The following is a 26,580-nucleotide window of genomic DNA, read 5'->3' on the forward strand; positions in this document are numbered from 1 at the left end:
TTGACAATATGCATATGTTTTCGTTCAGCAGAACTATTCTGCTCATGAGTATGTGGGTAAGATTGAAAATGCTCTATCCCACAAGAAGCTAAATATGGAGATAGATGATGATATTCTCCACCCCAATCTGTTTGTAAACATTTGATACGTTTTTCAAATAAATTTTCAACCAAAACCTTAAATTTTAGAAAAGTGTCGTAAACATCTTATTTTTAAAGAAGATAAAATATCCATGTAAATCGACTAAAGCCATCCAAGAGATGAACATAATAACGGTAGCCTTCTTTATATGCAACTGGTGCAGGTCCCCATACATCAGAAAATATTAAACCCAATGGCTTAGTACAAATAGTGGATGAGTGCAAAAAAAGGGGTTTATGACTTTTCCCTTTCTGACATGCCTCATAAACATGGAGAGCCTTATTACAAGCATTGCTGGATGGCGCAGTCGATTTTTCCATTCCGTTATTGCAACTTTTTCTCCAAAGAATGTTGAACCCGTACTCTTATTATTCCTCTTCTTTGCTACTTCCAGTTGGTATAAACCATCCTTAGTCGGCCTGTGCAATAGAGCTCTCCCCATTGATCGATCCTTTACAACAAAATGAGAAGGGTGAATTTCAAACCCAACATCATTATCCTTCGTAAAATAATTAACTGACAATAAATTGTGGCCAATGGAAGGAATATGTAGAATATTTTGAAAGCAAATGTAGCATTATTTGTAATGAGTTTTGAGGAACCAATATTTTTTATGCTCAAACTTGTACCATTGCCAATCTTTATCTATTTTGGCGCTGTATATTTTGAGTGGAGAGAAAGATTGGAGAGATCAGCAATAATGTTGTTAGAAGCTCCTGAGCCTGGATGCTGGAATGCTAGAATGGTCCTCATGAAAAGCGTTTAGGTTTACACCCGAATCAGGTTGAAATGCATGGTTAAAGCAGTGCCGACATTGGAGGACTGACTGCCCACACGATTGCATACTTGGCAAGATATGCAGGGACGATTACCTTGTTGATTTCCAAAGTGGGAGTTATTATTTTGCTGTTGACCATCGCCTTGACCACGACCATGACCACGACCACGACCATGGCCACGGCCACCGTGTCCACGATTTGGAAACTGACTGCCACACCCCGTTCTTGAGTTGTAGTTTGGTGTGGTTGCAAGATTGGCCGATGGAGAGCCAATGTCCAAATAGCCATGTTGGTCGGAGAGTTGAATATCTTGGTTTAGCAACATATCATAGAGATCATTGAGGTTAATTGGATCAAACTTTGTAGTCATAGACATCTGAAATGAATTATACTCAAAGGGAGTCCACTAAGAATGTGAGGTATCAAGTCATCCTCAAACACAAGCTTTCCTACTGCAACGAGATGATAAGTTATGTTTTTTGCTTATTGAAAATAATCAGCAATGTTCAAGGATCCCTTCTTGGTAGTTTACAATTGGAATCACACTTACATTATACATGCTCATGAGTGATTCGAAAACGAGAGTTATAGTGTAGTCCATACATTTTGGGAGGTGGTAAGACCCATGATCTGGGCATGGACGCCCTCTATGAGGGAGATAATTCAGCTAAGTAACAGCTGGTCTTGTCACTTCCAATTGAGAAACGCATGGCTGATCTTAGGCTCCTCATTATTTTCAGCTGGAAGAAATTCAGCACGGCAATGGAGGGAGCCATCCACATAGTCAAGAAGATCATACCATCGAAGAATGGGCATGAGTTGAGATTTTCAAAGCAAGTAATTGGTAGTTGTGAGTTTGTGGGGAAGAAAGTAATGGAGGTTATTAATGGGAGGGTTGGGTTTATCGTCAACACGTGTAGGTGCATTGCTAGTAGGTGTGGTCATTGTTGACTTTAAGGAAAAGGGTAAAAATATATATATGGGGAGGATAGGTGGGCACAAAGAAGCTGCTGGATGTTAAAGAGAGAGAGGGTTTAGGTGGAGTTAGGTAGAATAATAGATATAATATGATCAGGCTAGAGAGAGAGACGTATTTAAAAAAAATAAAAATATATGGCTTAACTAGTAATGAAGAGAGGGATTTGTACGCAGAGAGAAGAACTTGGGTTAAGGAACATCTTCAAGATGGTAGGCTGAGAGGATAGACTCTGTTTTGATACCACAATAGAACAACCCATATATTTTAAAGAAGTCTCTATCTCACTTTCTTGAACTTTCATGTGAGATGAGATTGTATATTTATAACACAAGATATATATACTTTTAAATATACTTGGGATGTGTTGTTACAACAATATTTTGAATGGGTTTAACTTTATATTTGTTGCAATAACCATTTGAATGATATTGACCACAATATTAGGGATAACCCAAAGATTTAGAAGATTATTGGTTATCGCTTTACAAAACGATAAAGAGTATCTCTTTCATCATCATCATAACCTTTTCACAACAGAGAGTTTCTCTTTCACATAACCTAAAATGATGAGAAAGAGAAAGACAACATTGCACGTAATGCTAAATATGGACTGATTTGTCAATATCAAAATAGAGACCAAATTAGGTGAATCAACTTGTTAATATCATAATAAGTCAATGAAACTTAATGACCAAATTAGCTGAATCAGAACAAGTCAATGAAACTTAATGACCAAATTAGCTGAATCAGAATAAGTCAATGAAACTTAATGACCAAATTAGCTGAATCAACTTCTATAGCTCCAAATTCCTAATATTTGACAAATTCACCCAAACAAATGCAATGCTTTGTCAGTATTCAAAGATGCTACAATGGATTTCTTGCTGTTTCAATATTTTTATATCAATAAAACAAAAACAAACATATTGACTATAAAAAAAAAAGAAATTTACCAGTAGAATGACTTCTTATAAATTAAAAAATTAACTCGTACATCTATCATGTCTACGGTTGTATCCACTATAAGACCAAATGTTTTGCAATTCAATATACCAATTAAATCAAACCACTTAATCTTTAACTCTCTCTCTCTCTCTCTCTCTCTCTCTCTCTCTCTCTCTATCTCTCTCTCTTTAAATTTGAGAATGGCGTTGGTGCCTGCTGCTGATCCTGTGGTAGCTGAGATGGATATGGGTTCTGATACTCAGTCAGTGCGTGCCACTGTCGTCCAAGCTTCCACTGTCTTCTATGACACTCCTGCTACACTTGGTACATATTCCCATTATTCCTTATTCTGTTTCTTTGATTTGTGTGCTATACGTTCTTTTATTATTGCATTAACTTATTTTGGATAGTTGTAGCTTCACTTACTGTGTTCTGATTTTAGTTTTCTAAGCATAATTTTATTTATTTATTTATTTTTCAATTGGGGATGATGCTAGCTTCAGCGTGGTTGAGAATGTGATTTTTCATTTGCATATTGCTTTGCACTATCTTGTGTTTCTTCAGTTATCTTTTGTTTTGTTTTTCAAGTCTATCCTACTACAGGCCTTCCCCATTTCCCTTTTTACTGGTTAGCATATTGATTATTTATCACATTTGTTGGTTGTTAGGTTTGGAAGGGTAATGGGCACTTCATTTGGGTGTCTTCTCTGTGAAATTTTGAATATGGTCTTCCATTTTTTGACTCATTTTAATTTTATTTTTTATTTTTTATATTTTACAATTTTTATGGGTCTAAATTCCACAGTTTGTGGGCTACACGAATTTGTGATTAAGGTTCAAATTTTTTTGATCATTGACTCATATACCCTAAGCTATGCACCTTTGCATTTTGTTTGTCTGCTTTATCTTTTTCTTAACTGCCAAATGAAATGATTTGGTTTTCTTTTGACTTTTGTAGATAAAGCTGAGAGATTGATTGCAGATGCTGCTACTTATGGGGCACAGCTGGTTGTTTTTCCTGAGGCTTTCATTGGTGGCTATCCCCGTGGTTCTAACTTTGGAGGGGCCATTGCCTGCCGAACAGCAAAGGGAAATGAGGAGTTTCGAAAATATCATGCATCAGCCGTTGGTGTACCAGGTAAACTCCTTTAGTCCCTTTACATCAATTGTATCTCTGTGTCATTGTCAAATCTCTCTTTCTCTTCCTATCTTCAATGGTATCTCATCAGAAATTTCACCTTTAATTGGATAAGTTATATATGTTTTCCAGGTTGGTTGACTTGTATATATAACAAATTTCCAAATTTACAACCCATGGCTTAGAGCATAACTTGGAATAGAGGCCCATGGACTTCGAAGTTTCTACTTTTTCATTTCTAATGCAGCATATGTTGCATGCAGTTGGTATTTTGTTGAAAAATGTGAAGTTGTTAGGTTATAATATGTCCCAAGATTTTTGTGTATTTTAATGTTTTAATCATTGTAACGTTAGAAGTTACCCTTGATTAATGACCCTCTTGCTTGTTTACTTTTGGTGGTTTAGTTTTTGGGTTAGAGATGGCCTAAACATCTACCTCTATTTGCTTTAGTTCACTCCTTTCAGTTGAGTTTCATGAACGATAGATAATCTTTCTTTTGGGTGGGCAAGCTAATACACATACATACACACATATATATGTTGTCCAATTCTTTACTCAAGAAAGCTCCAATCCTATTAAACTTCCAGCTAAAATTTCTAAAGAAATAAGCAAAAGGCACAAGAGGAATTCCTTGTAAAAATCTGGTGACATTTTCAAAATGAAATGTATTATCAAGGAAAAAGACTTATTTGGAGAGAAGACGATGAATTATTAATGACGACAAGGTTAATTATTAGCTTTAATATCAAATATCGAAGAAAAGGAATCCCCAATATGCTATCAAGTTTCCTTAAAAAATTACCAAAGCCACTCTTTGTGACCTGCAGTAATACATTGCTAGAAATTTATCAAGAAATGTATAACGCAACTCATCATTTATTCATTATTAACCATGGAGAAATAAGAATACCCACATTTCCAAATTCTCGAGGCCTATTCTATAGAGAAAAGAGTATTTCAAAAGCTAAGGCAGAAGGATTTTCCAATATCTATAAAATAATAGAAGATGATTTTGACATTGACCAGAAAATTTACCATCAAGAGAGAGTAACAATTATTATACCCAAGGGATAAGTTAATCTAATCCCAAAAGAATGAGATAATATCGAAAGTTCAGTAGTATATCTTAATACTATAGAAATAGCTCAAGTAAAAGGAAGTCCTGAAACCACAAAACTTCCCAATCAAGAAATGAAAGGATGAAGAATAACTTGATGAAGAGATGGTGATGGAGAAGATTTTTATGAAAGCCTAGATGACGTGGGATTGTCCCATCTAGACAACATGATGGAAGATTAAAGGGAAGATGTTGTAGGAAAATAGACATCGATGAAAACAGAAAAATACTTTACAAAAAGCAATGTCGGTGCAATGATGATGTTGTACTAAGCCCACTTTATGCTTTCTTTCTACTCCAAGCAACAATTACACTTGCTTTGCTTCCAAGCTAAGTAACTGGTGCCGATAGATTAGGCTTATATAGAGGATGATAGAAATCAATTGAAGGCATTGGAAGTCGGAGTGTGAGTCTAAGAGAGTCTTGTAAAATAGCTATGCGTCTATAAGTCCTAGTTTGAGTTATCTATTTGTAAACCAAAAAGAGAAAAAATGAGCTAACTACCGGTACTAGATAATAAAAAATTAAAAAATTGTTCCTTGAGGTTATGTCCACAATGCTTCGCCTGCTGTGGCTCCACCTAAAAACGAACCTTCTCACGCCCAGCTAGCAGTTACCAAACCCAAAGGATCTAAACAAATGCCTCTCTCACTTCCTTTGTTTCGGCAAAACAAGAACTTTTAATGGCACACTCTTTAGTGTTTTGAGATTCACAGGGAATATGTTTTAATATATAAATAAGAAACTAAAAGTTGGACACTGTGATCTAGCGCGGTGTATATAGGGTGTATTTTTTCTTTTTCTCATCGACTAGAACACTTACAATGGTCTAAATACAATAAAACTCACTTGAAATAAATTAATAAATAAAAGTGGATTGCTCTTGCTACCACTACTTACACCTCCTTTTATTGAATAAACAAAAAGTAATACAATGCTATGGAAATAAGAAAGGCACAAGAAAGAAAATACTGCAAACCACAAAGTAAAAGATCCCGAGGATTATCTCAACCAGGCTTAGTACGCCCCACACTGGGTCTCCTCCAATGGTGCATGGGATCAATGGTCTTTCTCGGATCTACCAAATATGGGAAAGCTTATGGCCAAACCCTACCAACAAGAGAGCATGAAACAACATAACCTAAGGATCGACCAAGTATGGGAAAGCTTAAGGCCAAACCCTACCAAGAAGAGAGCATGGAACAACATAACCTAAGGCCTCAATTCCTTGTCTCTCATGAATGGGCGTGCCCCCCTCTTGATAGTTTAGTAGGGGCGTGTCCCCTTTCCTTTATTATTAACTAAGAGACATGACCAAGAAAGAGAACTCAAGATGAGAGAGGAGAGAGAAAAAACCTAGGTGGGGCGTGCCCCTATATAGGGAGAGAGTAGAGAGAAAAGAGAGGTGTGTAGAAAATATGGGGAGAGGGAATCCCTATTTATAGATTTTTCATGGGCTAGGGACCATCATGTTTTTTTGCTCTTTTTACCTTCACCTTTTGTTTTTGTGCCACATCCTCTAGGGATGTGGGATTTAAGTGTTAATGTAACACGTTCTAAACAACTTATGTATAAGGTGGGTTCATGATATATTATAATAATATTTCTTTTGTGTTTAAAAAAAGGAGAACAAGTTCGATTCTCTCTCTGCAAAAACACTCTCTCTTACGCCCCTCCCTCTCAATAACGCTGAGCCCTCTTTGTGAATTAAAGAACGCAATGAACTCCTTCTCTCTAGCCGAATTTTACCGAAAGTTCACTCTCAATTATTATAGGTAAATGATCTCATTATCCTGAAAAAATAGTCTGCTCGCCAATTTTATACTGTAATTTTATGCGCATATGGTATCATTTTTTTTCTGTTAAAATTATTATTTTTGTTTATTAGAAATTTAGACATTGTAAATTATTAAAAATAAAATTTCTGCCTATTATTATTACTTTTAGACACCGTAAAATTTATGTGTAAGTGATGTCATTTTTGGTAAAATCATTATGTGAAAATTGATATTTTTGCAATTAATTATAATACTACCGATAATGTGAGATTTACGCATTTCTGCATTTAATTGTATTTTTGTTTGTCTATGAATTTTAGATACTATAAGTTTTACCTATTCCTGTAAAATAATTAATTATGAAATTACATTCCATAAAATTGTGATATTTATGTGTTTAACCTTGGATTTCTATAAAAGCTCTTAAATTGATGATCGACTGCTAATTGGATTCCATTTCAAATGTACCTATTCGATCTGCTACCTTTCTGCAATTTTTATCCAAATTGTTTGATTGGTTACTTACAAATATTTCAATGAAAGTAATTGTTTAAATTTCTTCAAGTGAATTTCTGTTAATGATTTCAATGATACCTTGAATATAGGATGTTGATGCTTTCTAATGTTAAAGGGTTTTTGAGATAAGTTAAGTATGTGTGTGACCTATCCGAGACGCCGCTAGAGACTATTTGGACTCATCCGGTACACCGGTGAGGTACGTTTGGACCTGCAGAGATTGTTTGGATCTATTCGCTTAGACCGCTAGAGACTATTTGGACTCATTGGGGCTCCGGTGAGGTATCTTTGGACTTGCAAGGATTGTTTGGACCTATCTGGTTATGCCGGTAGGGACTATTTGGACTCATCCGGGACGCCGGTGAGGTATGTTTGGACCTACAGGGATTGTTTGGACCCATCCAGGACGCTGGTGGGGTATATAGGTGACCTACTTGGGACGCCAGTAGCGTATTTTGTGAAATCCTTTGAGTTATGCATTGCTGTTAAAATATTTATATGCGTTTCAATTATTTGAATTATGTTTAATTGTGCATTTCTGAAAGTGAAATTGTTATCCATAAATGCTTTTTGACTCGCATTGTTTCTAATAGACCTCCCTTTTTGAAAATGCTTACATCTTCCGACTATGATTATTTTTGAGGACTATGATGATCACTTACTGAGTAGCCAAACTCATCAAACTATCATAACAAAATTTCAGGGTAATTGCAGCCTCCCTAGTTGAAGGCACAACAAGACCAATTTTGGAAGAAGTCATAGTTATAATGAAATTTTCTCTTTGTGACTTTTGTTCAAATTCACTATTGTAAATTTTGTCCTATCAATAGATGTATATCTAAACCTTCGTGTTAATACTAGTTATGAGTAGACTTTGTACAAACTCTTAGAAATGGAAAAATCTATTTTAGTGCAATAAATGGTGAAGTAGAAAAATTTTGTTTTGTTAAAGATAGACTGTTACATCTCAGGGATTCCAGTGTTATAAATCTTGGGGTGTAACAGGTTTCCTTAGGCTTTGCCATCCTTATGTAGATTTAATCTCGACAATTGATCATAGGAGACTTGTGGAGTGAGAGATCTGAGTCATCCAATCCTTAGATTAACCATCATGATTCAAAGAAAGGTGTTAGAACTTTATCCTCCAGCTTCCTAAACCTAATCTCATCAAATATTGCCATATAGAAAATAATATCATACTTTCTTATTTTATGAATAATCTCTCTTATTCATTCCATCTTTGAATAGTAAAAACTTCAAATCACAAAACTTTCTAAATCACATTAACTTGATTACCTAGCCTAGATGGCTTGAACCAAATTTGGTAACCAAAGTTTCCTTAAGTGGCGTGTGCCACCCTGGGTGGCCTTATGTGGGCCCCACTCAATTCTCCCATGTGTTATAATATGGTGGGCCCATAGCTCTTTGTGGGCCCCCATGAGTTTAGTGATTTATAAATTAATAAAAATGCTTTTTCGTTAATTGGAAATAAATTTTATTTTCCTTTGAATATTAAAATGCTAAAAATTGAATATCTTTGGATTTATAAATCCAATTTGTAAAAATAAAATATCCAGACATTCACAAAAATTCAAATAATCAATTTAAAAATCATATATCATCAAAATAATTAAAACTAAATAATTTTGATGGGAATCAGATCCGTATAGGTCTAGGAATTATAAAATCGTTGAAGCACTCCACTTTCTACTGATCCACAAACCACTGCAGGATTTCCTGATTGGGCCACCATAGTTAGCCAATAGGTAAGGGGACACAATCCCTGTCTATGGACCACAAGTTCTCACCTAGAGATGAACCAAGGTCACCTAGACCTGATGCAACCACAACTCTATGGTGCATAGGGGTTATCTCTCACACATGTACATGCTTCACCCTGAAAGGTCATTCGCTTTCCAAATACGGATATCATATGTACATGTCATGTGATGATTCAATGATGAGGCTTTGGCCCTCGTCTCTAAAGGCCAACCATCACACATAAAGGTCACATAGTCTCTCGGCTCACTCATCCGGGCAACTCTGATCTTATCAAGGGATAACCCATAAAGCGGTCATCGATTTAATTCCATACCTAGGTAATATGGGTTTTCCAACTCGTCTTGCCTAGCACGTCAAGCCAAGTCAGAGTATTGGCAAATAGCATTTGCCTAGTATGGTCCATTAAGGACCACACTCCTACAGAGCTTATGTTCTACTATGTAAAATGTTTATATACCAGCTCTCATAAGGCCGTTAATGGCCACAAAAACCCAATAGAAAGGCCTTATACAAGGTTTAGGAAAGAAACAAATGATAGAAATGCTCACAAGTATTTCATTACTCAAGAAAACTTATTGGTACATAAGTAAGTCACATATAGGTCTAACTCATATTTTTCTATTTACAGATAGATAACTCAGACTAGGACTTATAGATGCAGAACTATTTTACAAAATTTTCTTAGATTCACACTTTGACTTCCAATGCCTTCAATTGATTTCTATCATCCTTTACATAGACCTCATCTATCGACACCAGTTATTTTGCTTAGAAGCAAAGCAAGTTTGATTCTTGCTTGGAGTAGAAGGAAAACATAAAGTGGGCTTCGTACAATATCGTCATTGCACCGACATTGCTTTTAGTAAAATATCTTTCGTTTTCCACCGACGTCTTTTTTCGTACAACATCTTTCTTTTAAGTCTTTTATCATATTGTCAAGAGTGGACAATCCCACATCATCTAGGCTTTCACAAAAATATCCTCCATCATCATCTCTTCCTTCATTTGTTCTTCGTCCTTTCATTACTTGATTGAGAAGTCTTGTAGTTTCGAGATTTTCTTTCACTTGAGCCATTTCAATAGTATTAAGATATACTACTGAACTTTCGAGCATATTATCCCATTATTTTGGGATAAAATTAACCCATCCCTTAGGTATAATAATTGTCATTCTCTCTTGATGGAAAATTTTTTGTCATTGTCAAAATACTCTTCTATTTTATAGATATTGAAGAATCCTTCTGCCCTGGCTTTTGAAATACTATTTTCTTTAGAGAATAGGCCTCAAGAGTTTGGAAACCGGAGCACTCTTCTTTCTCCATGGTTAATAATGAATACGTAATATAACGTTCCTTGATAAATTTCTGGCAATACGTTATTGCATGTCACAAAGAGCGGCTTTGGTAATTTTTAAGGAAACATGATAGCAAATTGGGGATTCTTTTTTTGCTATCTTCGGTATAGAAGCTAAGAATTAACCCTGTCGTCATTAATAATTACTCATTCTCCTTGATGGAGATGTGTCTTTGGATGCCCTTCTCTCCAAGTAACTCTTTTTCCTTGATAATACATTTCATTTTGAAAATGTCACTAGGTTTCTACAAGGAATTCTTCTTGTGCCTTTGTGCACATTTCATTAGAAATTTCAGTTGAAAGTTCAATAGGATTGGAGTTGTCACTTTTTTCTATTATCATTTTCTTGTCTGGATCGATGGTTTCTATTACTTCTTTCTCTTTCTTCTTCCTGACTTCTCGTACTTCTTCTGTAGGCGGCCACCCTAGAGATTTTGCAAGATGTTCCAAAGCTTCTTGGTCAACAAAATTTTTGATAGTAAAACATGATCATAAATTTCCTGAAATTTGTCAGAGAGAAGGACCTCAGTGAGTTCCTCTACAAATCTTCTTACTTTTCCAAGTATCAAGATAGCCTTGTACTTCGATAATTCTTCAATAATTTTTTCGGTGTTTTCGAACTCTGGTTAGTAGTTTTATTATTCTCGCTCCATATCCATGATGGATTAATCAAAAACCCTAATCAAACCAACAAGTCTAGATTTCTTCAGCTACAAGACATAACTGTGATCTCCTTTGCCTTTTCCTTCGTTCTCTCTAAATGTATGAAACCCTTGTTGGGCCAAAAATATTAGCTACTGTAGACATAAGGGTGTATCCCTAGTATGAGGGTACACCCAAGTGGACCACACCCCTTTCATGTTTGACTTACGTTACTACATGAAGGGCGCTGAGGAGAGGTTGCGCCTCTTCATGACGGGGTTACCCTCTCATGAATGACACACATTATGCACCATAAGGGTGCCCATTCATGAGGAGGTTACTCCCACATGAATGAGAGGGCACTTTTTCATTATAAAAGAGGGACAGGTGGAGGGCTCTACCCACTACAACTCACATACGAGAAAGGTGTGAGACGTGTGAGAGCTCTTATTGTGAGAGATAAAGTGTGCGAGAGAGTGAGAAAAATCCCTCTCCCATTCGAGTTATTGTGAGAGATAAAGTGTGCTAGAGAGTGAGAAAAATCCCTCTCCCATTAGAGTTTTAAGGATAAAACCAGCTCTGAGAGAGTCGAGCTAGGACAGCTCCTATCGCATTTTGTGAGAGTATTCGCGAGCTTCCACCTCGCTCGGGATTTGCGTTGTGGAATAGATTTCGACAGCTCTAGTAGCTGTCCGACGTGCCTACGTGAGTTGATCGTTTATCTTCACATTCGTTCATAAAAATTGTCGTGCGAGCACTCAGGTATGATACCCGGTTTTCGATAGTTTTATTTTGCTTCCGCTTCAACCGTTGGACTGTATTTTTTTTTTTAACATTGGTATCAGAGCCATCGTGGAACTGGGTTCCCGATTGTGCCTCCATTATCGTTCCCACCTTACTCTTGAAGGCTTGGCTATGGTTGGCCTATGATGTTCAAAGTACACATGATGGTTATATTAAGACTAGAGGAATGTGCACAATGTAACCTTATGTACTAACCACATAGTCGTGTTGGCCTTATGCATGGGCTATGCAAGTTGAGGCATCTTAGACCATGAGAATCATGACTAACTAATATTGATAGGCCTCATATGCTAAGGCGTGCATGGTGGGCCCTACTCATTTTTTGAGCATTTTAAGGCCACATAAAAGGGAATTGTTTTTATGGGAGTGCAGTTTTTTAGAATTTTAATTGGTGAATTTTTGTTGTTTTCACTTAGAATGACTTCTAAAAATGTGATCGTGGATCTCACTTAAGGTGAAAAGTTGAGTGGGAGCAATTTTCCTGTATGGCATAGGAAAATGCAATACCTTCTAAATGAGCAAAGTACACTAGAACACCTAACTACCATTAAGAAAAAACTTGAACAAGGTGCCGTTGAAGAACTTGTCCGTGAGTATGAGGCATGGACAATGCTAACCGTGGCACTGCTTTACTTTGCTAAGTGCTATGGTTGATGACCTCATTCGTAAATTTGAGGGATGCACCACAGCAAAGGCCATGTGGGATGCGCTTTAGCATAAATATGTTGGAAATTTCGCTACTCGGTTACGAGCCTTATCTATGGCTTTTGAGATATACAAAATGCCTCCAAATGTGTCGATGGCAGACCATGTCCAAAAAATGTCTCAAATGATACGTGACTTAAAAGCAGCAGGAAACAAACTCAGTCACGAGCAACAGATGCTCAGATTGCTTAGGTCTCTTCTAAAATCTTGGGAAAACATAAAGTCATTGATGCTGCAAAATGAAGATGTAACAAATTTTTTCTAACTTCCTCATCACCTTGAGAAAGAAGTTGAGTTCCGCTCATCTTTTGGAGTTGGAATTGCTCTAGTTGCCCAATCAAGCAAGCCTCGAGGCCGTAAACCTTGAGGTAAGTTTAGGAATTGGGCACCTTAAAGGATGGAGCAGCCTAAGCAAGAGGTTGAGGAAAATAAAAAGGCCAGGCATTGACGTGGGAGGCGCACAAGGTACAAATTTGAAATAACTTGCTACAATTGCGAGAAGAAGGGCCACTATGCACGCGAATGTCTTGAACCTAGAAAGGTACGAACTGATTTTCCTAGCTTTACAAATGTTTGCACTCAGGTGCTCGTTGCTCATTCACAATTTTCTGGGTGGACTGTGGATTCAGGAGCAACAAGGCATATAGCAAGGGATCTAGAAGGGTTCATTGAACTCCAAACTTTGTTGATTGGAAGTCAAAAGATCTTCATGGGGAATTGTGCATCAGAGGATGTGTTAGGCGTTGAAACTTATCAATTCCGATTCCGAAGTGGCCGGACCCTTCTTCTCCATAACGTCCTCTATGCTCCCGGAATGAGAAAAAAGTTTGCTTTCAGTTCTATGGCTAGTTCGAGACGGTTGCTTTATCAGTTTCATATTTAATTATGCTACCTTTATATTTCCAGATGGTTTTCACTTATGGTAAGATTATGAATGACTTGTTTATTTTGGATAATGTTGATGTTAATTTTTCACTTCTTCTACCTATATGATATCATCATCCTTTTCCACCTCTTCCATTACACACAACTCCATAATGTGGCATGCCAGGCTTGCCCATATAGGAAAAGATAGGATGATCCGATTAGCCAAAGAAGGATTGTTGCTTCTATCCAAATAGACCTGCCTATCTGTGAACCATGTATAGCTGGAAAATCAACTAGAAAGCCATTTCCTAAAGTAAAGAAAGCAACCGGTCTTCTAGATATAATTCATTCCGACATTTGTGGTCCATTTACTGGTCCGTGATGGTTCCCGTTATTTTATCACACTTATCGATGATTATTCTCGCTATGGGTATATATACCTAATCACGTATAAATCGCAAGCAATAGATTGCTTTCATTGTTTTATGCTAGAGGTTGAAAATCAGTTGGACAGAAGAATTAAGGGTCTTCGAGAGCGAGAATACTTATCTGATCAATGTAAGAGCTTAGTTCGAGGGAGCAGAATCAAGTCTGGGAACTTGTAGATTTGCCGCCTAATAGAAGATCAATTGGAAACAAGTGAGTCTTGAAAATCAAGAGGAAGGCAGATAGAACTATAGATAAGTATAAAGCCCGCTTAGTGGCGAAAGGGTTCACCCAAATTGAGGGAGTAGACCACGATGCGACATTCTCCCCGGTAGTGAGAATGACCTCGATTCGCTTAATCCTAACAATCGTCACATATATGGACCTGGAACTCTTCCAAATGGATGTGAAGATTGCTTTTCTGAATGGTGACTTGATGGAAGAGATCTACATGGAGCAACCTAAAGGTTTTGTAGCCTCTGGCCTTGAGCACAAAGTGTGCAAGCTCAAGAAGTCCGTATATAGTCTCAAACAGTCATCAAGACTGTGGTATGTCAAATTCCACAAGGCTATAATGACTTATGGTTTTGAAATGCTTCAAGAAGACCATTGTTTATATATTAAGAAGTATAAAAAAAGCATCCAGATACTGTCTTTGTATGTTGACGATATTTTATTAACTGGGAATGAACTGGAGCAACTTGTTGCCACGAAGGAGTGGTTGTCCTCCAAGTTTGAGATGAAAGACATGGGTGAGGCGAGTTACATACTCAGTGTTAAGATATATCGAAATGGCTCTCAAAAGTTTCTTACTATGTCACAAGAAACATATATCCAAAGGATTCTTGAGCGATTTTGTATGCAAGACTCGAAACCCATAGATACTCCAGTTGAGAAAGGGCATACTATAAGTCATGACATGTGTCTGAAGATAGAAGTTGAGAGGAACAAAATGTCCCGCGTTCCATATGCAAGTGCAGTTGGAAGTTTGATGTACGCGATACTCTGTACGCGTCCAAATATTACCTATGTAGTGGGTCTCGTTAACCGATATCAAAGTAATCCAGGACAAGGTCATTGACAAGCAATGAAGAGGATTTTTCGATACCTTCGGGGAACCTTGAGTCAAATGCTATGTTTCCAAGGAGCCGATTTGCGATTACGGGGATATAGTGATGCCGATTTAACAGCAGACCTAGATGAGCGTAAATCGACTTCAGGTTTTGTCTTCTTGCTAAGAGGCGGTACAGTCTCATGGTGTAGCAAGAAGTAGTCCCGTGTCGCTCTCTCCACTATGGAGTTTGAATACATTGCTTGTAGTGGAGCAGTACAAGAAGCCGTATAGTTGAGAAGATTCCCAAGGAACTTGGGTGTTGTCGTGACTGGTAATGAGCTTGTCACTGTATTTTGTGATAATACAGCAGCGCTTGCTTTTGCAAAAGACCCAAAGTACTATGGAAAGTCAAAACATATTGATATTAGATATCACTATATCCAAGACATTATTGCACATAAACAGGTGGTGTTCACTCATATTCCTACAATTGAAATGGTGGTGGATCTCTTGACAAAGGTAATTGTCAGGGCCGCATATCAGATTCATGTAAGAACTATGGGCCTCAAGATCCTATCAGTTTAGAGGATCTTAGTACTCTATTATAAGAAATATGGATGTTATTTTGTGTTATGATGGATTGTTTGTGTACTTTAATTCACACACAGCAAAGGTTATCATTTAATTTGTCGGTAGACTAAAGCTCACTACTAGCACGAGCTACGCTCAATATCTGGGATATTGGAGGATGAGATATACGCATGGTGTATTTATCGCCGCGACCAAGGTTTTGAGATGAGATTCCGTAAAAGAATTGACATGATATATTTAAATTGACGTTCCGAAGATCATGTAGCATGCAAGTAACAGGGATGAACATCAAGGATGTTCAAGTTGACGCATGGATGTGATTATAAAGCACTAGATGACGACCGGTTGCATGGCTGCGAAAAGACTATAACCTGTAGGGTGTGGATTCCAACGCACATTTGATGTGATCCACCATAACGTGTGATTCATACTACAAGTGTTATATTAGTGACCAAAACACCTACTTGTGTGGAAAGAGATGATCATGTTCCTTTTTTCCATTGTACGAGGCTAATAAGTAGGTGACCCGTGATGCCCTCATACACTCTAAACGGCATTAGGAAACTTTACTTCGATCATTCACTTTGACATGTACTCATTAGGGTCAAGTATGAGACTCGTCTGGAACATTGTTGAGACAATGGTTGTGGTCATAGTAGAATATTGTATGTTGTAACGGAAGACCATTTGATATCACACTCTATTTTGGTATCACAAAAAAGCAGTACACATTACGCGCGCATTGAAAGTAATTGTGTAAGAATGGGCTAAGTAATCTTCTGAGCTGGGTTCATGATGGATTAGTTGAAAACTTAGTTCGGTGTGGTCAAATCGGGTCTAAGGTAGGTGGAGCAGTTTTTGTTTTGCAGGTATTCGAGAGATGAGGTGTTCCATGCCAGTTGGTTGGAAACTTGGCATGGTTCTCTCTAACAGAGTGTTTGTTCCAGTAGTCGTACACCGCATTTTCCCTTTGTATGAAAGAATACTCATGATGCATGATAATGAACAACAACTCTTCTTTGAGCATGTAACCCATCTCACATACGGGACAAGCACCCAAGTGGACCACACCAGCTTTATGTTTGACTTACGTTAGTACATGAAAGGAGGTGAGGAGAGGTTGCACCTCTTCATGAGGGGGTTACCGTCCCATGAATGACATGCATCATCCACCATAAAGGTGCCCATTCATGAGGAGGTTACTCCAAGATGAATGAGAGGGCTCTTTCTCTCATTATAAAAGGGGGCAGGCTGGAAGTCTCTACACATTACAACTCACACACGAGAAAGGTGTGAGAGCTCCTATTATGAGAGAAAAAGTCTGAGAGAGAGTAAGTAAAATCCCTTTCCCATTTGAGTTCTAAGGAAAGAACCAGCTCTGAGAGATAGAGTTGTGTGTGAGAGGACAACTTCTATCGCATTTTGTGAGAGTGTTTGTGAGCTTCCACCTCGCTCGGGATTTGCGGTGTGGAACAAATTTCGGCAACTCTAGTAGTTGTTGAACGTGCCTACGTGATTTGATCGTTTATCTTCACATTCGTTCATCAAAATTGTTGTGCAAGCACTCAGGTATGATACCCGGTTTTCGATAGTTTTATTTTGCTTCCGCTTTGGTCATTGGACCGTATTTTTTTTTCCAACAGGTACTTTTGCAAATCCAATGTTAGAAGACACCCTTTTCTTCGTCCTTACACAAGTGTCACTTTGTGCCCCAATATATTATAGAATACTGCAAAAGCGTAGCGAAGGGGTAGACAATTTTGTAATTGATCTCACAACCTAAGGCGATCTATAGAATGGGCATTTCAAAATCGACATTTATCTTCCCATCTTGCCATGTCAGTTTTGTTTATTTTATTGCAGTGAATCTTGAAATCCATTTAGTTTGTTATGTTAATTTCAACAATAATATTTTCACAAAGAAAAAAAAAGTAGTGAGAAAAATAAGACATGGGAATATAGATAGGGCTTTTATATGCTGATTATTCTTACCAAAAAGATGAATTTTGATATGAGTATTTAGCTTATCTGAAAAATGAAACTTCCATAAAAAATTTGAAGGTTAGATAGAAAATTAAATAAAGATAGAAAAGATTTTTCTCTCTTTTATACACATTTTAAAATGATGGCAAGTCAAAATCTCATAACCATTTATGACGTATGTTGGACCCATTTGGTGTACTAAATGCAGATTCTTGGACATTATATCTAAAGCTTAATCTTTAAGTTGATGAAATAGGAATTTGAAAAGTTAGTGCCTTCTTTTTATTAATATGCAATTATATCTAAAGCTTAATCTTTAAGTTGATGAAATAGGAATTTGAAAAGTTATTGCCTTCTTTTTATTAATATGCAATTATATCTAAAGCTTAATCTTTAAGTTGATGAAATAGGAATTTGAAAAGTTATTGCCTTTTTTTATTAATATGAAATTATTGCTTCCTTTTTTGATGGATAGGCATCAATATTTTAAAACATGGCTATGACAAGATACTTGAGCCTCTGCCGAGCCAAGTGACTACCACGAGTCCAAGGCGACTCACTCGAGTCTAGCTCGAAGCCCTCGAATTCCCAAAAAAAGGAAGAAACCTTGAAACAAAAACTAGAAAAAATCCAAAAAAGTCATACAAAAAAAAAGGAGAGTATATAAAACATGAAATATGGAAAATTTTGATGTTATTGGCTTGAAAAAGGTAAGAAAATCCAAAAATATGTGAAAGTAGAAATAATAGAGGAATACAAATCATAATAGGTTGCAAAAAAATTTAAAAGTATATCCAAAATCTAAAAAATAAATTATATGAATATGAATTAATGAATTGAAAAAAAAAAGGGATAGCCCCACCCAAACCTCTCCACCCTTTCTTAGGGAAAAGAACTAAAATACCTTGTTCGTTGTCTCAATTTCTGCCCATGAGTAGGGTGGGAAAATTACGTTGTATAGACTTGCCTTATCCAGCCCGTCACTCGTGTGGTACCTATGGGAGCGGTGTGTGTTGCACGTGTGACGCATACACACGTGTGGAAGTGTTTTTGAGGCCTGAACTGACTAGAACCGGTGTACACGTGCACACGTGCATGTGTGTATCACATGTATGGCACGTGTGGGAGTGTGTATCGCTCGTGTCACATGTACACACATGTGGGAGTGGTGAGTGTCGTACGCCTGACGCGTACACACGTGTGAAGGTGCTTTTGAGGCTAGAATTGGGAGGGAACCGGCTAGAACCGAGAGGGAACTGCTAGAACCTGTGGGGACCGGATAGAATGGTAGGGAGTCACTCCTGCCCCGGAAGCTCGATCTCTTTCTCCAAGACACTGGATATCAATTCCAAGCATTTCCTTGTTTTAGGGATCTTGATCTAGGAAATGGGGAAACTACATGCCCATTTATTGGGATCCAGATGCCTACGCCCAAAAGTCATGGTTCCATGAGTAATTGGAACCGCAATTCACCAACTCGGAATTGAGTATCTTTTACTTCGGAAACGACTTTTACCGGCACATTTTTAGGTTCATAAACAATGGCATGTGGATCTCCAATTTTTATGACCAGCGAACTTTCAAAAAACCCGAGGTTGCTATATATTTTACAATTTACAACTTTGTACAACTTGGGAATTAAGACTTGCGACTAATTTAAAAAAAAAAGCAATAAGAGATGGCTAGGAGAGAGAAGGAAGAAGATGGTTAACTGTCAACTGTGTATGAGTTCTATCTTTTTCATTGGTTCCTCTTTTCTTTCTTGAAATTTTGGTAAAAGGGGACGCTCATGGTTTCAACTCCATCATTGATCAATTATTAACTGGCCACCATTCGCATGATGCTTTTCTTCCATTTCCAAAGATGAGAAAAAAATGATGGCCAAAAACGATGCCTGAAAAATTGCCTGAACTAATGGTGGAAGGATTTTAGCATCCTTAGTCTTATAAAACCACCAAAATTCCATGAATTTCTCGAATGTTGTGGATAGTTATCATGTTTGTTTAGATTTTGTTACCAACTTCCTCAAGATCTGTTTGGGGGCCTTGGAAGCAGAAATAACTTGACCTGATGATCAAGGACTAAGTGTACTCAGAATAGTTAATTAACATATTTGATATAACCTGGTTTTGTAGTTCCATATTGACTATAGATACCCCTAAAATACCTTCCGCTCTCATCTGTGTCAATAGTATCTCATTACATGTTAATCCGATTTTATTATATTTTCTTAGTTACCTCATATTCTAATCTTGATGTGAATTCGGAATTTCGATAGATTTTGTTTTAGTCTTTCTCTCTCTTGGATTGATTTTGTGGGAAGGACAAAATCAGAAACCTTTCATTGTTTTTTTCCTCACTTGATAAAGACATACAAGTGTAACATTTAGAAGAGAAAGAAATCAAATGATGAAATCAAGGTTTGATGTGGCTTGCCTCATATCACCGTGCTATAATGTCCATGCTTTCTGTCTTTATACATATTATATAATCATTCCATCCTTTATTTTTTCGCTTTTCTGGTTATATATGGAAAGTGAAATGTGTTCTTGAACTTTTGAATTCCATCGGAATAATTTTGTAATCTTTCTTGTTTTACTTGCGCATTCTATTGATAAATTTTTCTTCGATGCATTGTTTGCTCAGATGGTTTCCCCCTTTTCTTTTTTGTTTTAATTCTGGCAAACTTTTATCGTACAGTTCTCTTTTAATGACTGGTTTGGGCTGGAATATTATTCTTTTTTTGCCAGTTTATTATACAATAGTTACAAAACCTTTGCAAGTATCCTGATGCTTAGTCTTGCTGTTTCTTTATATTCTATTTTGCATTTTGCTATTCTTCCATCTTGGGAAAGATAAGCTTAGTGGATCTTATTTGTTGCCAAGTTCTGTCCGATTCTGTTTTTATCTTATAATATCTTCATTCAAATTTTTTTGCTTACCTCGGTCAGTGAGTGAACTGACAAATTATAAAGATTCTCCATTTCTGTTTGTAAACTAAACTTTGTACCTATTACCTGCATTTTGCTGATGTGGTTCATCATAGTTTAGGAAATAAGCTGGTGTGATTTGCAAAATTTGAAGCTTAACCACTTGTTTGGCTGCTGCATGTGTCTGTTTAATTTCCCTTTGGAGTTTCATCGCTGCTTTTGTGCTTTGGGGGAAAATTGGTATTTTCTATTTCTTTCCATTCACAAGAACCAAAATAATCGTAGGCCTCCACCCATGAAGATCTTCTCTATCGTGTTCCTCAGTGCAACTTGGTTTTTAGTTTTCTTGATGTACGATTGTTTTCTTGCAAAGAAATAAATGAAATGGTTAACAGATATATCCATTTTATTTCTTTGGTTCCTTTTCTTCTCTATTTTCATTGGACTTTAGCATGAATATTTACAGTTCAAATAAAGGCCAAACTCTTTTGCATTATGTGATATTGCATTGTAACTTTTATCTAATACTTGCAATTCATGCGTTAGGTCCTGAAGTTGAGAGATTGGCAGGAATGGCTGGTAAATATAAAATTTATCTTGTAATGGGTGTGATTGAAAGGGAAGGATATACACTTTATTGCACTGTTCTTTTCTTTGATTCCCAAGGCCAATACATGGGAAAACATCGTAAGCTCATGCCTACAGCTCTAGAGCGTGTCATATGGGGCTTTGGAGATGGGTCGACGATTCCTGTTTTTGAGACTCCTATTGGAAAATTGGGCTCCCTCATTTGCTGGGAAAACAGAATGCCTCTCTTACGAACTGCAATGTATGGTAAAGGTAATTTCCCTCTTCTAATCTTTTGCTTAGGAATGGTGACTTCTTTGACATTGTTTTTCTCTAGATGGAGTCAAATCACTTTTGTTGAGATGTTCTATTCGCTTTTATCTTTATTTCTTGACTGATAAAAATATAAGTTGATTACCAAGCCTTAGCTCAGAGGCTAGTTGTCTTTCATGCTTTTTTTGTGCACAAGCAAGATAGCTTAAAAGCATTGTGGTACTCATTCTCAAAATAGTAAAATAATGATTTTATTTTCCTCTATACTTGCACACATTTCAACTAGATTGACTTGATATATCAACAGTTTTTTCTAAATTTGAGGGATGTATGTCATTCATTCCCGAATTTGTTATAATATGGGACCACGCTTTGCTTGTGTTTACCAAATGTGTTAGCTATATAGGGATGCTCTCAAATGTTAAATTCATCTTGAGTGCTATCTCTACCTATATATGTTTTTTTCATTTGACACATCATGTGAATAAGGTGCTAGAACCATTGAGGGATCCTACAAATTAGTTTGTTAAATTCTACGTTTTTTTATCAAGATCAGGGATGAAAAGAAGATTGGCAAGCGGCAAATACTGAAAATGTAGACATTGTGGATACCACCAACTTGGCAGATTGACCATTGGCAAGGCACATCTATATTTTTCCAAAATTGGCAAGTTCGTGGAATTGGCCCTATCTAGGCTGCATCAAGAGTTTCATTGGGCCTTAGAGATTAAAACCCTGCTTTGGAGGATGTGGTTGAGTGGTATATCTGTAACGGGATCTTTCTAGACTATAAACTACTTAAAATTGGGTGAAAAGGAACTAGGGCTTATATCTATGGATTCCCAAACCCATTTCCCGGCTTTTCCTGTGTGAAATCATGACTTCCGAGTAAGTCAATATAATTATTCAAGCTGAAGGATTAATCATTTATTTTGCAGGTTTTAAACCAGGAAAAGGGCTAAAAAGACCTTGAGTCACTCATTTAAAATTTGAAAAGTTAACATGGGACTGCGCTGTTCTTTAAGTTATTACCGTATTACTACAACCTCAGCTACCACCATGGAACTTTACTGAAAACTTATGGGCTTTGATCCCTTCATCAAATTTTTTTGCAACGGTCACCGCAACACATTTGTTTTTCCTCCCAAGAGCTGGTCCCTAATTCATGACTGCTATTTTGTTTTCTCTGAAAATTTTATTTATTTTTACCCCTATGGTGGCAAAACGTGGTTTTTTATGTTTTTTCAAGTGAGAACTGATCCTGAAATAATGTGTGATATAAGTTATACTTTGGAAATTTTATCCTTTGACTCCCCAAATTTATTTCTCTATCATTCTTTCCCTCTCTCATGATGTATTATTTTATTCAGGAGTTGAAATATATTGCGCACCTACGGCAGATGCAAGGGAAACATGGCAGTCATCCATGACCCACATTGCACTTGAAGGGGGATGCTTTGTTCTTTCTGCAAATCAATTCTGCCGAAGAAACGATTACCCCCCTCCACCTGATTATGTTTATGGGAACATGGAGGAGGAACTCTCACCAGACTCTGTTGTTTGTTCAGGAGGCAGTGTGATTATTTCTCCATCGGGTGCTGTGTTGGCTGGACCCAATTATGAATCAGAGGCTCTGATCTCTGCTGATTTAGGTATGACAACCTTGATACACTTACGAGGAAGTATACTGACAATGGAGAACCATAGTTCATTGGGACCATCCCCATCCAGTGTCATGATGGCTGGTGTTGGAAAGAGATATTGGACCCTACAGAGGAAGATGAGATCCTAATGGTGGTCCCACCCTCTCTCTCACCATCCATTATATAGTAGATGGTAGATGGTGATGGTCCCAATAAAATATGATTATTCATAGTCCATTTATATTTTCCATACGATGGCGGTGGAATGCTCAAAATATTGCAAACTTGTTATATTCACAAAATTTAAGTAGCCTTGATTTTCATAATGAAAAATCTGATTCATCCTGTTTCACTGGCAAAACTGCCATGGCCTCCTTTTGGATGAAATATGTGAAGTCTTTTCTTCCCCTCATGTTTTACGAGTGATTTCTTTTGTAAAACTGAATTATTCTAAAAAGCCACAAGGCAATCATAATTTGTTCATTTCTAGATTTGGAGGCACGGTTATTTCTTTTCTTTTATTCACCAGTAAAACTAGGTTGCTCACTAATATTCGGGAACCAGAGAAAATTAAGATCTATCTGGATTGGAAAAACAGCAAATCACATGGAAACTATGGCTTACATGGTAAGTAACCTTATTATTTGAAAATAACTTAACATTTATCAACCTTATGCAGTTAAGTTCACATGAAGGTCCTATGAGAATTTGTGTTTTAGTATAATGTAAGGTTTAAAAAAACGGATTAGTGACTCGAATCGGTCACACCCATAGCTGTGTCGAATTAGAGAATCGGTGGATCGGATCTGAGAATCGGCGGAATCTGTAATTTTTGTCCCAAATTGTTTAAAAAAAAATATCTATAAATCTCTAAAAATAGTGTTCTTTTAGTTTCTAAAATAAATTAGGAGTGATTCATTATGCGCTTTCATTACTTTATAAAAATAGGTGAATAATGAAATGATGTTTTCATGTCTGGATGTTTGTATAATTATTAATTATAATGTAGTATTTTAATATTATATCAAAATAATTTAAAATATTAAAAAACACTTCCACATTATATGATTAAAAAAATAATTTCCCATATAATGTGAAATTCGTATCGCATCAAAGTATCAAACATATATTAATTCGCTTTACTCATCCAAAATTATCACAACCTAACTAACTATAATATTATATACTAAAATTGAAACTGTTGGTTTATATTTTATTATTATTTTACATGCAAATTGGAACAAATCTAAAATGTCTTATAATATCACCTAATTTAGAAAAGGACACGGTTTCTACGCGGCCAGTCCGTATATTGTAGAAATGCAGGCTTGGTAATAAATATAGTTTTTAAATAAAATTTGATCATAATTTTTAGAGAATATATAATCTTTAACATGGAGATGATGAATATGACAAAAAAAAAATTGAAAACTAGAAATAATAATTATATTAAGAAAACATTTCGACCGTTAGTTACACTTGTTTTTAGATGGACCACCTATTTGCATCCATCTTTAAGATAGATGCTTTATACCTCTGGACCGCATATTGTAGAAATGCGGTCCAGCTCGCATGAAACAATTTTCCTTTAAAAACTATTGTTTACAAGTACAAGGAAAAAAATACATTATATAATTTATATTGCAAATAAATTAATAAATATAATCCCAGATTTGGGTGTATAATTATTATTTATAATAAACATGATTGAAGAATTTCTATATAACAACTTAATACATTTCAAAATTATATCAAATTTTTATTGCTATATAAAATAAGTTACTATAATAATAACAAATTAACAATAAATTATTTGTTAATATTTGTAAAAGTTAAAATATATTACTTATAAATACCATTTAGACTAAATATGAAATCTACCATTGATTTTATTTCTAGAAATGAAAGCATCCAAAGGCCGGCCATCTACCATTAGTCCTAGTATCTAATGGCAAAGAGGAGCAACTCCTCTGCAATGGCGTTTCAAAAGTAGACAAATGGTGACTTCCACCGTCAATTGATGAGATTAGCCAGTTTATGTTAGCATAAAATGGACAAAATAACATAGGGGTGGCGATGGGAGAGAGAGAGAGAATATGCGATAATTTGAAATGGAAGGAATGGGACAATTGTCCTACATCGAAGAGTAAGTAGAAGTTTAACATTTATAAAAGCGCTAACAACTGCCGCATTTGTGCACATGTGGTATAATGGGAAGCAATTGTGATATCAAAGCTTTGTTTTTTTGGAGTCTTTGTTCTGTTATAGATTTACTCATCTCATCGGTAATGTTTTTACCACTTTATGGAGACTTGGATTTTAAATTTTAAATTATACGAGGACGCCAGTCCAGTGGACTATGGAAAAAACCATCCATTGGATTCACGGAATGGATGGTGTTGTGGAGAGTGGTGGAACGCAGCATTGGGGACCTCTTTTCTGGTGATCATCTCTTCTTCAGTCCCATTCCATCATTTCTTCGCAATGGGCAGTGTCATCACATATTAATTGGACATTTTAGTATCTTCCATTTTATTTATCTCTAGTTAAGGAAATTTCTTGGGACTTTATCATAATGACAAACTGCTTTTTATTCTAATGGTGTAGATTTTGGAGAAATTGTGCGAGCCAAGTTTTATTTTGGGACTTTATCATAATGACAAACTGTTTTTTATTCTAATGGTGTAGATTTTGGAGAAATTGTGCGAGCCAAGTTTTATTTTGATGTGGTTGGACATTTTGCGAGGCCTGATGTTATGAGCCTGACTGTGATGGACCACCCATTGGTGCCTGTCTCATTCGCTTCCAATACCAATGCTGAAGGGCCAAAAAAGTTGTTATAGTGGCATTTGGTTTTCTAAAATGCCCCTTTTTAGTATATTTTGGCATCCTTAATGTACAATAATGATGCACGTATAAAGCTTCTATGTTTCTCTGTTTCCTGTACTTCTTTTAGTACATTTTATCAACTTTAATGAATGAAGATGCATTGCATCTTATGGTTAATGAGCTTTCTTTCACTTCACAATGGCATCATGATCTTAGGGGCTTCTTTGTTGTAACTTTTCTATCTAGCCCAAAGTTTGTTATATGTAAATTTTATGCCCAGCATTTACAGTTGAAGATGAGGTAGTCCTATTACTGGGAAAGACTTGATGTAAATTACATACCCAACATTTCCAATTGAATATGAGGTGGTTCTATACAGGGGAAGGCTTAAATTATTGATGAATTTGTGTCATTGAAATTTGTGTTACTATTAACATTTGCCTGTTTAGGGCACTGCGCAATTGCAGTTGCAGTCTTGGCTGCTCCATTTTTATGTGTTTATATTATTGTTTGAGTTCATATAAACGTATAGTTCAGATGAATGTGGCTCTCTCTCCCTCTCTCACACAATATCTCTCTCTCTCAAACATACAGTGCATTGTACCATGAGAATTTGAATGTCGGTAATTAGATTCCGTGGTCCTTATCTTCAAATGTGCTCACAGTTTATTGGGGGGACAATCCCATTGGAAAGCAGAAAGGGATCTGTCAAAAGTATAGAAAAGGAAAAGTATAGG

At 36.4% G+C, this 26,580-nt stretch overlaps 1 protein-coding gene, 1 long non-coding RNA gene and 1 other non-coding gene across 10 annotated transcripts; 2 read left to right on the top strand and 1 right to left on the bottom strand.

Annotated features, from left to right (window-relative positions):
- Positions 1–261: 261 nt before the first annotated feature.
- Positions 262–1,778, bottom strand: LOC110008341 (uncharacterized). 2 transcript variants are annotated; one of them, XR_016045009.1, is made up of 2 exons: positions 1,014–1,778; positions 262–592 (listed from the first exon to the last, which is right to left on the bottom strand). It is a non-coding gene; the product is annotated as an uncharacterized LOC110008341 (transcript). The 2 variants fall into 2 exon arrangements; XR_016045008.1 differs by having other exon boundaries at positions 771–1,778.
- A 940-nt stretch (positions 1,779–2,718) lies between these two features.
- LOC18426973 (bifunctional nitrilase/nitrile hydratase NIT4A) lies at positions 2,719–26,221 on the top strand. 7 transcript variants are annotated; one of them, XM_088852532.1, is made up of 6 exons: positions 2,728–3,168; positions 3,803–3,982; positions 21,078–21,110; positions 21,198–21,371; positions 22,742–23,023; positions 25,703–26,221. In XM_088852532.1, exons 1-6 carry the CDS (start codon positions 2,901–2,903, stop codon positions 25,855–25,857), a joined length of 1,092 nt encoding a protein of 363 aa, XP_088708658.1. In that variant the 5' UTR covers positions 2,728–2,900; the 3' UTR covers positions 25,858–26,221. The 7 variants fall into 7 exon arrangements, with proteins under 7 accessions (XP_006836095.2, XP_088708658.1, XP_088708660.1 ...); XM_088852534.1 differs by having other exon boundaries at positions 25,622–26,020; XM_006836032.3 differs by having other exon boundaries at positions 2,719–3,168; positions 21,078–21,371.
- LOC148779747 (uncharacterized) lies at positions 12,677–13,664 on the top strand. The gene is made up of 2 exons (XR_016045011.1): positions 12,677–13,221; positions 13,310–13,664. It is a non-coding gene; the product is annotated as an uncharacterized LOC148779747 (long non-coding RNA).
- Positions 26,222–26,580: the final 359 nt, after the last annotated feature.

The sequence above is a fragment of the Amborella trichopoda genome, chromosome 11, assembly GCF_054954075.1.
Source record: "Amborella trichopoda isolate Santa Cruz 75 chromosome 11, AtrichopodaSantaCruz75HAP2 v2.0, whole genome shotgun sequence".
Taxonomy (NCBI): Eukaryota; Viridiplantae; Streptophyta; class Magnoliopsida; order Amborellales; family Amborellaceae; genus Amborella; species Amborella trichopoda.

Excerpts from the sequence above, each read along its gene's own strand:
- LOC18426973 (XM_006836032.3), top strand. The coding sequence starts at position 2,901 with ATGTCTACGGTTGTATCCACTATAAGACCAAATGTTTTGCAATTCAAT. Across the intron at positions 3,169-3,802 it reads TGACACTCCTGCTACACTTG|ATAAAGCTGAGAGATTGATT; the intron begins GTACATATTCCC and ends TGACTTTTGTAG. Across the intron at positions 23,024-25,702 it reads TCTGATCTCTGCTGATTTAG|ATTTTGGAGAAATTGTGCGA; the intron begins GTATGACAACCT and ends CTAATGGTGTAG.